This window comes from Callorhinchus milii, unplaced genomic scaffold, assembly GCF_018977255.1.
Source record: "Callorhinchus milii isolate IMCB2004 unplaced genomic scaffold, IMCB_Cmil_1.0 Scaffold22, whole genome shotgun sequence".
Classification (NCBI taxonomy): domain Eukaryota; kingdom Metazoa; phylum Chordata; class Chondrichthyes; order Chimaeriformes; family Callorhinchidae; genus Callorhinchus; species Callorhinchus milii.
The window spans coordinates 5,143,647-5,158,031 of NW_024704763.1; the positions used below are offsets into that span (position 1 = coordinate 5,143,647).

The 14,385-nt window shown below is 44.2% G+C and overlaps 1 protein-coding gene across 1 annotated transcript in view; it reads right to left on the minus strand.

Annotated features, from left to right (window-relative positions):
• Positions 1–1,483: 1,483 nt before the first annotated feature.
• The window catches only part of cspg4 (chondroitin sulfate proteoglycan 4), a 32,557-nt gene continuing 19,655 nt past the window's right edge, over positions 1,484–14,385 (minus strand). Inside the window, exons 7-11 of the mRNA XM_007909981.2 lie at positions 13,566–13,764; positions 11,802–11,933; positions 11,280–11,449; positions 8,386–8,569; positions 1,484–3,500 (exon numbers count right to left, since the gene is read on the minus strand). Of these exons, the coding sequence (XP_007908172.2) occupies positions 1,585–3,500; positions 8,386–8,569; positions 11,280–11,449; positions 11,802–11,933; positions 13,566–13,764 (2,601 nt within the window). The 3' untranslated portion in view covers positions 1,484–1,584. The remainder of the gene's footprint in view (positions 3,501–8,385; positions 8,570–11,279; positions 11,450–11,801; positions 11,934–13,565; positions 13,765–14,385) is intronic.

A 14,385-nucleotide genomic window follows, 5' to 3' on the forward strand; every position in this document is an offset into this window, starting at 1 on the left:
TGTTGCCAATGATAAGGATGGCAGGAAGACGAACATAGCAGACAGACACAGGAGGTGAAAGCAGGCAGAAAACAGCACGGTGCGAGACCAAAGCGAGCACTGCAGCCAGCAAGCGCAGTAAAAGAAAATACCAGCCGTTTTGCGGTCGCAGATTGTTTTTCTGTAGAATAATAGATACCTGAGAAAGATTACAATGGAGTAATCTGAATTGAGAGGTTCAGGTGGTTTATAATATAATCGGCATTCCCCTAAACACTGTGGAACACGTGGGGCTGTCATTTTTTCCCAAGAACCTGACAACACTGCAATGGGATTGTTGACACTTTCTACAGCTGAGGAATTAAGAGCTCCAATAAACTGGAGGACATAGTGGGAAGGAGGGCGAACACAGATATAGTCAATGGCAGTGCAGAGAAGACAGTACAGTAAACTTCACATAAGTTGTATCAGTTGGGGCCATACATTTACGATGACAAAGTTTGATATGTCAAACGTGCATAGAATATAAACTCTTGAACGGGGCTTGGGCAGATCTATGACTTAAGACGATTATTTGATTTATACGGATCAGTTTTACTGTACACACAAGATCAGGTAAAGTTGGTGGCGTTTCAGAAATTAGTATAAAAAAACTGAAATGCACAGACTTTAACCCATTGTTTCTCAAGAATACAATTCATTCCATTACACCGTCTCTCCGTTGATAGAACACAGCACAATGAATCGGCTCAAGTGAAACAAGCTTGAATCAGCAATTAAATAATTTTCATCCTAAAATCTGTTAAGGCAAATATACTTTCTCTTAAAAAAAATCATGAAACAAGTTACCGGTTATTTAAAAATCTTTGTATATGGGCCTCAGTGAAAAGGTCCCATTCCATTAAGCGGAGAGCTACTTTACGAGGAAACTCAGCGCGGAAATACTGCTTATTTCATATTACGGTGCAGTAAATATTCATCACCCTGCGAACATGTGCCTTCAGCCCATGCACGGTGGAACGTGACCTGACACCTCGCCACAAACAACACCCAAGGGCGAGTCCATCCTCAGCAACTTAGTCCAAATGGAGGCCTCAGTCATATAGACCTGACAGCAGTAATGCAGCATTTACAAAACCTGCCAAAGACCCAGAAGTAGGTTCTGTTCATTTTTCTAAATAAAATATGTGAGATGGTGGGCCTAACAACTGGCACTTGTTGACCGACGACCATATAAAAGCATTCTCCAAAATGATTCATAGGAGGCCAACAGGGCAGGGAGGTGGGTCTTCACTTGAATTGAGCAGAGTAGAGAAGTCTTTCTTTTCAATGGAACAGACCAAGGAGGCTTTCCCCCAAAAGAACACAAGGAAGGATCATTCCCCTCTAAAGAAGATTCTATTGTGAATTAAAAGCATGGGCACAGTGTCAGCCTGCTGAGATGCTTCCCTGTGCGGAGGGCACTATATAGGTGCAAGTTGTTGTTGTTGCTCTCCCTCCCCCCACCAGCTTCATCGATAGTCTATATCTGAGTAATCAGGCTGCACGGTAAGACATTACTCAAGCCAAGGGTGCTGAGCGGGTTTGTTGGAATGGAGGAGCACCTCAAACCCAGTACTGATTTGTTTTCAGAGGAGGGTTGCTGGTTCTACAGAATTGATTTGGGTCATTGTCACCATGGCTGGTGTTGGGTTGGGCGCCGTTGAGTGGTGTGACAGGCACCAGTGGGACGGATTGAGCCAGCTCAGTCTTCCTAAAGGTCTCTTTCTCCACAGTCCCATTCTTGGGCTTCGAAGCTGCCACCTGCACGTTGTGCTTCCCAGTTTTGTTGCGCTTCATAATGTAAAAGACAACTATGAAGGCGATTAACAGCAACAAAGCGATCAGAATGACTGTGATGATGATAGCCATCAGACTATTGTCGGTTGACACGAGGACCTTTTCATTAGTTGCGGTTGGCTGGGGCCGTGTTATGATGCTACTTGATGTTGACATACTGCCTCTTCTCTCCTCTTTATTCAGATTCCAAGTTGTTGAGAAGTTAGGATCCACTTTATCAGCTTCACTGACTGTGGGGCTGCTACTGGACTTTGGCAACATGCTGTCTCCCAGAGACAAGATTTTAAGCAATGTGGCATTGTAGTGTTGAGTTGGTACATAGGGGATGGTATTAAATTCTAAAGTACCTATACCAGGTGGCACTCCATCAGCTGTCAGAATAAACTGGATACTGTCAGTCTTAGAGGAAGAGCCAGTCTCACCGTAGTCAAACACTTCAATTGCAACCTTTCCTTCCTCTAGGTCAGACTGGGTGAATTTATTCCCAAGTGGCCTTTGGGTTCCATTCTGTTCATGCACTATAATCAGCCTTCCCACTGTGGGCTCTCGCACAATATTGAATGAAGGAATGCTCCTGGATCTATTGAACAGCTCACTGGCATCTAAGGTATCAACATCAATCAAGACTGTGGTCCCTCTGGGCCACTGAAGGTTACGCTCCACCCTCACTAAGGGCTTCACTGTAATATTAACTGTGCCTGAAACGTTTCCCCCTCTAGTCAGCGCGAGGAAGCGGAAACTGTCTTGAGAGTCTGAGAGGTTGGTCATGTGGTACTTTAGCTCTCCATCATCAATGTGCTTCTGTGTGAACCTGCTCACCACAGTCTGGTTCACAGATAGGCTGCCTTTACTTGGCTGCTGTGTTATTTTATAGAGTATTGACTCATTGCTATTACTGTCCACTAAGAGCTCCTCTCTAGTTATGGGGATCATCTCATCACCTTGCAGTAATAAAATGTTTCTATTATGGATTACACTAACAATCACTGCTGTTACTTCAGTGGTGACAGAACCGGTAACTGGCAGATGCTTTTCAACAGAGACACTGAAGTGAAAGGTGCTGGTAGATGGGTTGCCAGTTGCTTTGAACAGCACTCTTCCTGTGTTGATATCTGCCTGTGTGAAGTGTTTTATAACTGCGCTGTCAAGTACCTTGTGTGCAAAGAACCCATTGCCAGGATCATCAATGATATTGTATTGAATTTCTTCCGGTCCATTATCTGGGGCAAGAGTGTACATGTGGTCTTGAGTCAGCTCAAGACTGGAGCCTTGCAGGACATGCAAGGTTACGATTTGTGTCAACAGCAGGAGAGGATTAACACTCGCTGGTGTTACAGTTATATTGAAGATCTCTGATATGACAATAGTTTTCCCATCAACTGCAGGATTGGAGAATATCTTTCTTTTTGGACTGAGCCAGGCTCGAATTACCAAATGATCTGTTAATGTGTCCGAATTGTCATGTGTGTACCTCAGCTTAGAGTCCACCAGGTCTGACTGGAAGAAATACTGGACTTTGCTTGTGTCTGCTACCGAGAGAATCCCATGCTCCGGCTGTGCCGTCACCTCAAACACCACATCATACGCTGACTGCTCAGATGTCTGGATACTCTCTAAAAGGTTTGAAGCGTCCAACACGGATTGATCAATTACTGCACTTTGACCTTCAGACACGACAAGACCTGAAAAACAGAACATTTTGCAAATAACCAAGATTATTTCAAGTGTCATATTTTTCCGGGAGCTTATTTCAGCAATCGGTTTCAAGATAATCTAAAACGTTCTCAAATAGCCAGATTTAAGTTAGTTAAGCACTCTGAGACACTGCCCTGCATGAAGGGCATGATATCAAAGAAAGTTGTTGTTGTTGATGACTTGAAACTGAGTAGTCTGTTATTTTTTTAAGCATTCCTTGCAGTTCGCTCACCACTAGCACATCCCTCCTAGACACAAGATCGCAAGAGTGGTTTAGATGAAGAAGGCCCTTTGGACCATCCAATCTTATCCTTCCAGAGAACTCAACCTACCCCCACCATCACAGCGTGAAGCTGTTTATAAACTTCATCCTTCTTCAAACCTCAATTGATGCCATTTTCTTTCAACTGGAAGTAAACACAATGGTAAATTGTAGGTCTAGAGCAACCTCTGGCTTATTGTCTTAGTCCATCTGCTGAGGAGGGACATAATCCACTCTTTCCTTGGCTCAAACCAAGTTCAATTTAGGCCTAAGGCTATCAGCAAAATGTTACACTTTTGGCTGGGGAGAGCATGAATTTCACTACCCCTCCCCCCCCCACCACTTTCCTCTCCCTATTCTGCAGATCAAGCCTAGAAAATAAATATTAAACCAAAATAAGTCAGAAGCTATTCTGGGATCTACAATGTCACAGTGCCAGAGGCCTCGCCCTCACTTCAACATGAAATCATAAGATGTCTGAAAGAGGAAGAATCCGCTTATTGAGAGTTGTGTGCTGTCACTCGGTTGACACTTCATCGGTGTTAACTTACACAAGAAAGACTTACAAATGGGCAAGACTTTACCCCTATTTCCCATTATAAACTCAACACCAAATTTACAAACACCAACAACAACTTGGACTTAGATAGTACCCTTCACACGGGATAAAGTCTCGAAATGCTTATCATCAGCAGAGTTCAATGGCAAGCCGGGGAGAAAGGGGAGCTGACGTGGGCACGGTCGAAGATGGGCAAAGTTGGGGCAAGGCTGAGAAATATTAAGGCAGAGAGTTCCAGAGGTTAGGGAAGAGCTGGGTGTTCTTGCTCGGCAGCCACTAAATGTACTGACCGTCAGATTCGCCCCTCAGGGGAGACAGGTTATGAGATGATATGAACACTCAACATACAGGGCTGTGAGAAGATCACTGAGGGACTCCATTGCCCTTCGCAAAGCCTCTAAATCTACAGCCAGGTTACTGATTTGTGATCGATTTCATACAGGCCTTTGTTCCTTACAAACATTTCCAGAGTAAATATCCAAGTATTATTATTATTATGTACCAGATAACCTCCCCCACTAACCATGCCTTCAGCCACCCTCCCACCCCCTCTACCCTCCAACCCTCGATTCCAACCCACAGCTTGGGTACAAACCCTTAACTGTCCAGCGCCTTGGGATGTTCTTCCGACGTGAAAGGCGCTGTGTAAATGTAAATTTGTTGTTGTTGGTGGCTCTATAATCTCCTGGAAGAATTCTGGATTTGTGAAGCTTGACTCATTGCTAACTACACCTCACAGTCCTATAAGTTGAGTGTTCATATCATCCCATAACCTGGTTGAGTCTTAGCATTAAACTCTTGGCTCAAAAGCTAATAAATATCCATTTTGTTCACGAGCCAAACTTTGCTGGAATGTTTTCTAACACAAACTAAAGAACACAATCTGTCCGCAATTATGTCATCCATCTCAGAAGCGATGAGTCCTCCTGGGAGTAAAGAACGCTGTCTCCACTACACAGTGGAGCTCAATGTCAGTGGGGTTTTCCACCGTTTACGTCTGGCCATTAGTGAGTCCCTCTAGATGAGGCTGCACGCTGATTTTCAATTAAACTCTTCTGTGTAAGTAATGTCAACCAGTGGGGCCTGGAGTACGTTCAAAGTTTACATTTTCATGGAGACCTCTAACTGAAAGGGAACCGTGGAGTTCTGCCACAGGGTAGTTGCTGATCTAACCACTCCTTCCTCAGGATGGTTGTGTGAAAATAAACACACAAGGAATTACAAACTGAACAAATACACTAAAGTCCTCTCCACAAGGCTCGCTTTCACTGTAAAGGACAGAGATATGCATTTGCCGCTCATACTGCATATTGAATTCCAGAATGGCTGCATATATCATCTACAGACTAACGCTTCCTCTGCAAAATAATTTACTGACTTCACTGAATATGCTTCAGTTATGTGACCTCGGTGTTCAGGCCAACTTGAGAAATGCGCCAGCTCAGGAAATGGTTGTGATCTGTCATCCCATGCACAATTGACGAGAGATAGGCCACTATTGGGAAAAGTGCTGAATAACTGGGAGTATTAGTTATCGCAACTTAATAGTATTTACATTTAGGAATGCTCACAAAACAATTGCCTCTCCCACATCCCACCCCCCACGATGGTTCAGAGTGTATCCAGCAAGTAGCTGAAAAACAGAGACATAGAAGGTCTCAGGGCCAGTAGTTAGATATTAACTATAAATCCATTTTGTTGTTATTTACTTTAGTCCAGGAAGAGATATCATCGTCCATCCACCAGCTCATTTCTATCCAAGAAATTATTACACTTTTACAATTGTATAATTTTCTTATTAAATAGAGGAGGAGGGAAGCAGACCAGGAGCGTGAGACCAGACAGCGACCACTAACGACTAGAGACAACCCTCAAAAAGGAACTGGGATGAACATTCCCCCCACCCAAGTCACACAGGCTTGGTACTTTGCTCCACTTGGAGGCGCCCCCCCACCACCACCCACCGCTGTTGAGATTGCCAGTGTCTCTTTCTATGCATTTGTGAGTGTCTGTGTCTCTGTTTCTCTCTTTGTGTGTGTGTGTGTTTGTGTCTCTCTCCTCTGAATGCGTGTCTGTTTGGGAGTGTGTCTTTTCTATCGGCCCAGGTTTATGAGTGACCTTATCCCTCCTTTGAACTATACCTCGCTCTCTTATTCTAAACATCCACTGGAATGGGAGTTGGCAGACACTGCCCAGACATTGCATTATTGCAGCAAAAGCCAAGCTACTTAGAATCATATTAACCACACAGTCAGTGGTAGGGACAGAGAGTAATAACATCTGGCATCAATAAACTGGAATGTCCTGCTTGAAACATCTGTCAAACATCACACAGGAAGTGGATGGATCATGTGGAGGGGGGGGGGGGGGGGCGGAGATCTCTCTAAAGTTTAGCCTATGTTTGCAGGTTGAGTAAAGGCTATTTTCCCCACAAAAAAGCCTCCAAAACCTATCCACATAGAAGGTATCTTTACTGCCCCAACTGGCAGATTGTTCCAAATACAACAACAACAAAAAAAATTACATTTGTATAGCGCCTTTCACGTCGGGAGGACGTCCCAAGGCGCTGGACAATATACAGCATTTCAGACCCGAGCTGGGGTCAGGGGGGGAGAAGGTAGGTTGGTAGGGAGTCCTGTAGCTCAGTGGTTAGAGCACTCGCTTTGTAAGTGAGAGACCTGAGTTCAATTCCAGGCAGAGGGCGAAACCTTGGGCAAGTTTCCTTACTCCACACGCCTAATAATATTCCCTCCAAAAAAACAAAGCAATAATAAATTGGTCATTTTCAATCCATGACTGTTTGTGGGACATTGCTGTGCGCAATTGGCTGCTGCGTTTGCCCACAAATATACAGTCAATTCACTTTACAGTATATTCTGTGAAGCGCTTTGGGACGTCTAGAAGACATGAAAAGCGCTATATCAAATGCAAGGATTATTATTATTATTAGGGGGCTAGGAGGTCGCAGAGGTAGGGTGGGGCGAGGCCATGGAGAGCTTTGTATGTGAGGACTAGGATCTTGAACTGGATCCTATGAAGGAGAAGGAGCCAATTAAGTTGGGCGAGAGTGGGGGAGATGAGGTCACGGAGTTTGGTGCGGGAGAGGACACGGGCTGCAGAGTTCTGGATTATCTACAGCCTGTGGAGGGAGGAGTTGGGAAGGCCGACAAGCAGGGCATTTGCATAGTCGAGCCTGGAGGTGAAAGCATGAACAAAAGTTTCAGCAGCCTGAAGGGTGAGGTAGTGGCGGAGTCAGGCAATGTTACGGAGGTGAGGGAAGGCAGAGCGGGTCATGGCTTGGATGTGAGGAAGAAGACAGAAAATACTTAACTAATAACAGTTAAAACCACCGTGCTCTATTTGAAATTTATATACCCTTTTCTGGTTTATCTGCCCACAAAATATACCGTCAATTCACTTTACAGTATATTCTGTGAAGCGCTTTGGATGTCTAGAAGATATGATAAGGTGCTATATCAAATGCAAAGATTATTATTATCCCTATCAATATTAATAGCATTCCTAAGTCTCTTTCTAGGTGCTCCGGTGCCAGTTCCATCGTGCTCCCAGTCTACTTGAGCTTCTCATTTCTTGGCACCAATGTGCAAATTGAGGCTGCAAATCCATACTCTAAATATATCCCCAAATTCTAACTCATTTGTTATTCATCTGGTTGCTGTTTACAGGATATTATGAGCACAGATTATCTGTGATGTTGGTCTATATAACGATCATTTCATTTTCTAATCAATTATATTTTGCAAAGTGCATAGGAACATTTATTTTATGTGAAAGCTGCTTTGTAATTGCCAGTTATTATTTCTGATGATGATGACTAATAACAAAAACATTTTGGAAATAGCATGTATTTAAACTTCGCTTGTTGATTGCAAGATAGACTTGACCAGAAATCCTGAACAGCAAATGACCTTTATTGTTATTGTCATGGTTACTATCTGCTAAAACTTGAGCTGCAGAACCCTATCAACTGTTCTTGTAAGACTTGCTCCCCTGGGATTTTTTTTACTGGTTAAAGTGAAGTACAAGTTACCTTTATTATTCCACAGCTGGGTCTTTTGCTCAGAATTCTGCACTTCAAAAGAAATCCACACTTTTAGTATCTGCTTCTCTGATGTGGCGAAGAGAGTGGAGACTGTGAACTGCAAAGAATCCTGGGCTTTCCAGAACGGCTTATTTGGCCTGTTGTGTTGGTAGAAAACAGTCCCGGCTTCCAGCTGTTGGTAAAGAAGAGGATAAATTAACTGTGATACTTGCATTACTTGCCAAGCCTCATTAGTAACATGCTCTTACACCAAATCTGTCGTAGGAGAACATCTCCACACAGCATCGCAGGGTCAGTGTGGGCCACCGAGCAAGTTAATAATAATACTTACATTTGGTATAGTGCCTTTCACATCAGGAGGACATCCCAAAGCATTTAACAGGATATACTGCAAAGTGTGGTGACTGTGTGTGCCAGCGCCTTGGGATGCTCTCCCGATGTGAAAGGCACTATATAAATGTAATTTTGTTGTTGATTTGTGGACAAATGTGGCAGCCATTCTGAGCACAGCAGTGTCCCACATAGAGTGAGTGACCAGTTTTTTGGGGGGATTGTTAGTCAGGACACCGGGAAAAATGCCTTTTTCTTTGCGAATAGTGCCATGGGATCTTTAATGTCAACATGAACAGGGAGGTGGTGTCTCGGTTTAACGCCTCATCTGAAGGGCGGAAAGAGTAGGAAGCAGTGGTCGAGTAAAGGTGACAGCAGGTACAAGGCAAAGTGTCTTCAGAAATAGCTCTGAAGGTGGTGAGACATCATAAGGCAAAGGGATTTTGGGAAAGAGTTCCAAAGAGTAGGAGGCTGAAAGCTCAGCTGATGGTGAGTCACAGGGTGTGAGGGAATGTGTAACAGGCCTGAATTTGCTGAGGAAAGGAAGTGGGAAGAGAGTTGGGTTTTAAACCTCGATTTAGTGCTGATCTTGCACACCTCCACACTGTCAAGTCACAAGAGATTAGGATGAAAAAGGATCTTCAGCACATTTAATATTATCTGTCCAGAATATCCACCCTACTGTCTTCCCATTAGTGCCTTACTTCTTTTGATAGCGCCTACTGAGATGTGGCTTTGCTTTGTGGCACAGTTAATTGAATGTTTGACCTGCCTTGCTCTTGCCTTGCACATGTGTATTAAATGCTGTAAGAAAGACTGACCACTGTTGACAAGCGGTTAAAGGCAGTTTGAAAGGAACATTTTTTTTAAAATTAATTTTAATGCGTCCAATTTGTATTTTAATATTCTCTGCTTAAGTCTCTCGTCACCAGCCATCTCATACGAGGGTGCGGTTCCATGAGTGCTGGTTGTCCTTGGTGATCACTCAAGCCCAAGTTAACACTATTCATGTGTGAGCCTTGGCAGTGTGTGTCGACAGACCATTTCACTGTAGAAGCCATCACTGACCTCGCCCAGCTGCCACACATGTGCACAAAAGGTGCTGAAGAGAGTTGAAGAGCAGGATCCCTGACTGGTTTTCCCTTCCTTAATCCGGAGAACCCTCTGGAACTCCATCCTGGTGATCCCCTGCTTTGTCCCCTCCCTTGCCTCCTTCCAGGCCCATCTCAAGACATTCCTCTTCGACTGTACCACCACCAGTCATCTCTGGCCCTCCACCCCTCTTGACTCCAGCCCGCAGCTCAGATGATTCACTGTCCAGCGCCTTGGGACATCCTCCCTATGTGAAAGGCGTTATATAAATGCAATGTGTTGTTGTTGTCGTTGTTATTGTTGTTGTGAAGGCCAGAGCCAATTTAACCTCCCATGCAGCCCAAGCTATGACCAGTAAGCTCGTCGCACACTGGGATTCCAACCAGCGAGTTCCCGGTCTGTAAAATGCAGGATTATTTCACTACACCATCAGCATTGCCCAATGAAAGGTACAATTTATAATCAGGCTGTAAAGACAAGCTTTCCTCACATGAACATTAATGGTATGTGTTCGTGAACAGGTTTAAAATGGATCAATACAGTCTGCGATTCAGTGTCCCTTCCTTCCACTCCATTGTGTGTATTAATTATGTCCTTCTGCTTTTATTTATTTATTCAGTGTGCAGTTTGTATAATGAGATTTCAGGTGGTCATTTGTCTTTCCTGACACAAACCGATACATTAAATCAATATTCCTCAGTCTATGTTTTGCCATAATTTCCAGAATCATTTCGGTTCTCTTTTGTAACGCTCAGGATGGCCGAGCAGACATACCCTGCACATCCGAGTCCTTATCCAGTTTGGTCATTCTCAGTTGTCTATACGAGGATGACCATACTCCCCAACTTCCAGGGACAGTCCTGGATGAGGTGTTGTGACCCTGGCCAAATTTGCCCCCATCTTGAGTTCAGCAACAAGAACAATACAATTACAGCCATCAAGCTTCACCAGCAGAGACTGTGGTGAGGTCAAATGTTTTCCTATGGTGTCCCCGGTTTTGGTTTACAACCTACTACACGATGGACCAAAATGTGATTGTTCATGGGATAAAGTCTGGGGTATTATTTCAGTGTTATTTTGAGGTTGGAGGTGAAGGTGTACAGCATGTGTAGAGTTCTTCCCAACTTTCTTCTCACTCAAAACCTGTCAGTGACTACCTTTCTGTTGACATTTTCCCGACCTGTTTGCATACTCCGACCCACCATTCGTGGCGGAGCTTTCAGTTTTTCCTAGTGGGAAAGAGCCACTAGCGAGGTCTTCGGAAAGCTCACAGAATCTCTTCACCTCACACCCTGTCTCATTAGTTTCAAAACCTGGCTGAAGGCCCACCTCCTTGACCACACCTTTGGTCATCTTCCACTACCCGCCCTATTTCCCTTCACCTTGCTCATTGTCCCACTCTGTTCACGTAAAGCTCTTCAGGACATGATGTGATAAGCTACAGAAAAGTTCGTACTCACATCTGCTTGGGTGAAGCTGAAAAGTTGCTCGGTTTTATTGGCACCTCGTCCTGTGATGATGCTGCCCAGAGCAGGCGCGGTCTCGATCTCATACGTGATTGACCAGCTCTCTGCCCGCTCATCATTAGTCACAGTGTTCAGGTGTTGGCGTGTGATTTGCTGGCGTGTTCCTGAAACATTGAGATGAAGTAACCTTTTTTTCCTTAAATTGAACTTGATCTTCCAGAGACCGTCATCCACCCTCTAAGAGGCATTTAGGCCCCCGTCGCTTACTCACCCGCACAGATCGTCACAGCGCTCAGACATACAGCATCACTCAGATACCCTGGACCCCACTTTCAACAATCCCTGACATCCAACAGAGCTGCCAGTCCACCTCTGTGTCACCATACAGTCAATGCTCTCTGATGCATCACACCCTTCATTGTAGCTCTCTACTGTATCTCATGTGATAGCCCACACTCTTTACTGTTGTGCTATGATGTATCCCACCTTCTCCCTCGAACACTCTATGCGTTTTACCTGGATAAACCCTGAGATGCTCCTTTATTTCAATCAGGATGTCAGAACGCTTAGCACTGACCATAAACAGTTGGGTGGGTGAGTGATTCACTCCATCGGACACCTCAAATTGAAATCCTCCAAGCAGCGACCCTGAAAGAGAGAACTGTGTGACTGAAAAGGCGAACTGTAACACTCCCTGATCACTTACTGCACTAATAAACCTTTAGAACACCCAGCCTCAATCCACCCAGCCTCAATCCACCCAGCCTCAATACACTCTGTCTTTAATTGTCACCGTAACTTAAGACCCTCTTCGACCGCGCCTCACCTTCCCCCTTCTCCCTTGCTCAGTGTCCAACCCTGCCATTGTGCATCGCTCCGAGATGCTATCCTGTGTGAATGACCCCATATAAATGCAAAGTTGTTATTGCTGTATTTTTGCACCGTCAGTGAAAAGCATCTCATTGTTTTTTCCTTTCATTCTCCTAACTTCCTATGTGGTTGTATTGTTCAGTACTCTTCTCTCTGACTCTTTAAGAGGGGGGCAGGGTGGTAAACCAAAGGAAAAATATCTTAAGACCATTTTAAGGAATGAAAGAGAAGAGAAGCAGAACAAAGGTCAGTGTTTCGGTGGTTGGATGAGATCAACTTAACCTCAGGAAGAACAGAAATCTTTAGCAAGATAACAAGGAAACACAAATCAGTGGAAGTTGAGGTTAAATAAAAAAGGGTTTACAGGAAGTAAGAAAGAGCTTTCTCCATGGACCACTGCTTTTTAATCATCAAACCAGCTTCTGATTCCATGAGCTAATTTTCTTGTGTATCAAATACTCTCTAAAAGTTCAAGAAAATGTTTTATCTACAGTGCACAGTTCCCAGCCACTAACCTGCAGCTGTTGACTCAAAGCCTGCTATAAAGCATATTAGTGGGACGTCCTCCCGACGTGAAAGGCGCTATACAAATGTAATCTTGTTGTTGTTGTTGTTTGTGGCATATTAACTTTTGAGCTTTTTTTAAAACAATTCCTTGTGTTAATAATAAACCGTCACTAGGTGGCAGCTCTACCTTCCCAGTTGGTGGGTTACCCACCGCTCACCACCAACTTTGGTTCTTCTTTCAGAGAAGGTGAGCATTACATTACATAATATAATAATACTTTTATTTGATACAGCGCTTTATCGCATCATCGAGACATCGCAAAGTGCTTCACAGAACGTACGGTCAAGTGATGTGAGCGAATGCAGCAGCCGATTTACACACAGCAACGCCCCACAAACAGCCATGGTGCATGAGAGTGACCAATGTGATTTGGGGGATTGTAAATTCAAGCCCCTTGAGGGGATTCTCACCCTGGAAATCAAATATTCAACAAACACAGACCACCTCCCATAACACTGGGCTCATTTAAAAAGCAGTTTGATGCAGTGATGGGGGGGGGGGGGGGGACAGTTGGGTGGGTGTTCTGGATGGAGGAGAACAGACTGACTGAATGGGTTCTTCATCCAGACTGATCTTGTGTTATTGTCAATGCTCTTCTTGATTGTACCTAGTGGCCATCGACACTGGCGAAAATTAACGCAATGTTTAAAGCATCACAAACTCTACATCAGTGTGTCCAAGACCACAAGATCTCTACTCTCTATAGATGACCAGCGATGGCAGCATTCTGTCAAATGCTCTGCAGGATTTTGTTGAGGTTGCTACATGATTGGATCAGACTTCAGCTTGCATCATGGAGTGATGGAGAGTAACTTGATAACAGATCATAACCGGTCTCTCACCGTAATGTGCAAATCGAATCTCGCCAGCGTTTATCTGAGCCTGTGTGAACTGCAGGATGTTACTCTCCAGGGATGAGGTCAATGTCACATGGCCATTAGATGGGGAGCTAATGGAATAAACCACTTTTTCTGGAGGTGAATCTCTGTCCTCGCTGTTCAGCATGTCTTGTGTTATTGCAGCCACTGTGTCTTCCCACAACTAGAAGCAACAAAATAAGAAACAATAGATGTCTCTCGTTAGTATCAATGCTTAAAGGCACGGGTTTCTAATTGACCGGGACTTATTATATAACAGTGCAGCTTTACAGCAACAATCAAATGCCGCACAAGATGCATACTGCACTGTCAGATGAAAGAACGAACTGAGTGAACAAACAAGAGAAAGAGAAAGCTCAGCTCAGTACAGGTTGCAAGAGGGCAACCCTAGCTTACAGACCCTCAGCTCACAGGGATATGTGTGTAGTTCTCAGTCTGTCACAAGCCTCTTTTCGGAGCCAGTTAAGCCCAAGGGAGACTCTGTTTACTTTCCCCAACAGGATATTTTTAGAGATGGTGCTCATTATATCCCCTGAAAGGGTAAACGGGTTAAGTGGAGGCACCACAATTCAAACCCAATACCAAATTCAGTGCTGACCCAATCTTAGTGTCAACACGAGTTCTGTTTAAACAGAGTGCTAGCCTATCCTCAGAAAGTGCATCAGTTTAAGGTTAGATTACTGCATACGGAAGCATATATCTGCAGCTAATAAAATCAGCACGTCATTCTGAAATGTGATCTATTGATCCTGGAAGCCTAGTAGAAACAGATTTACACCCATAA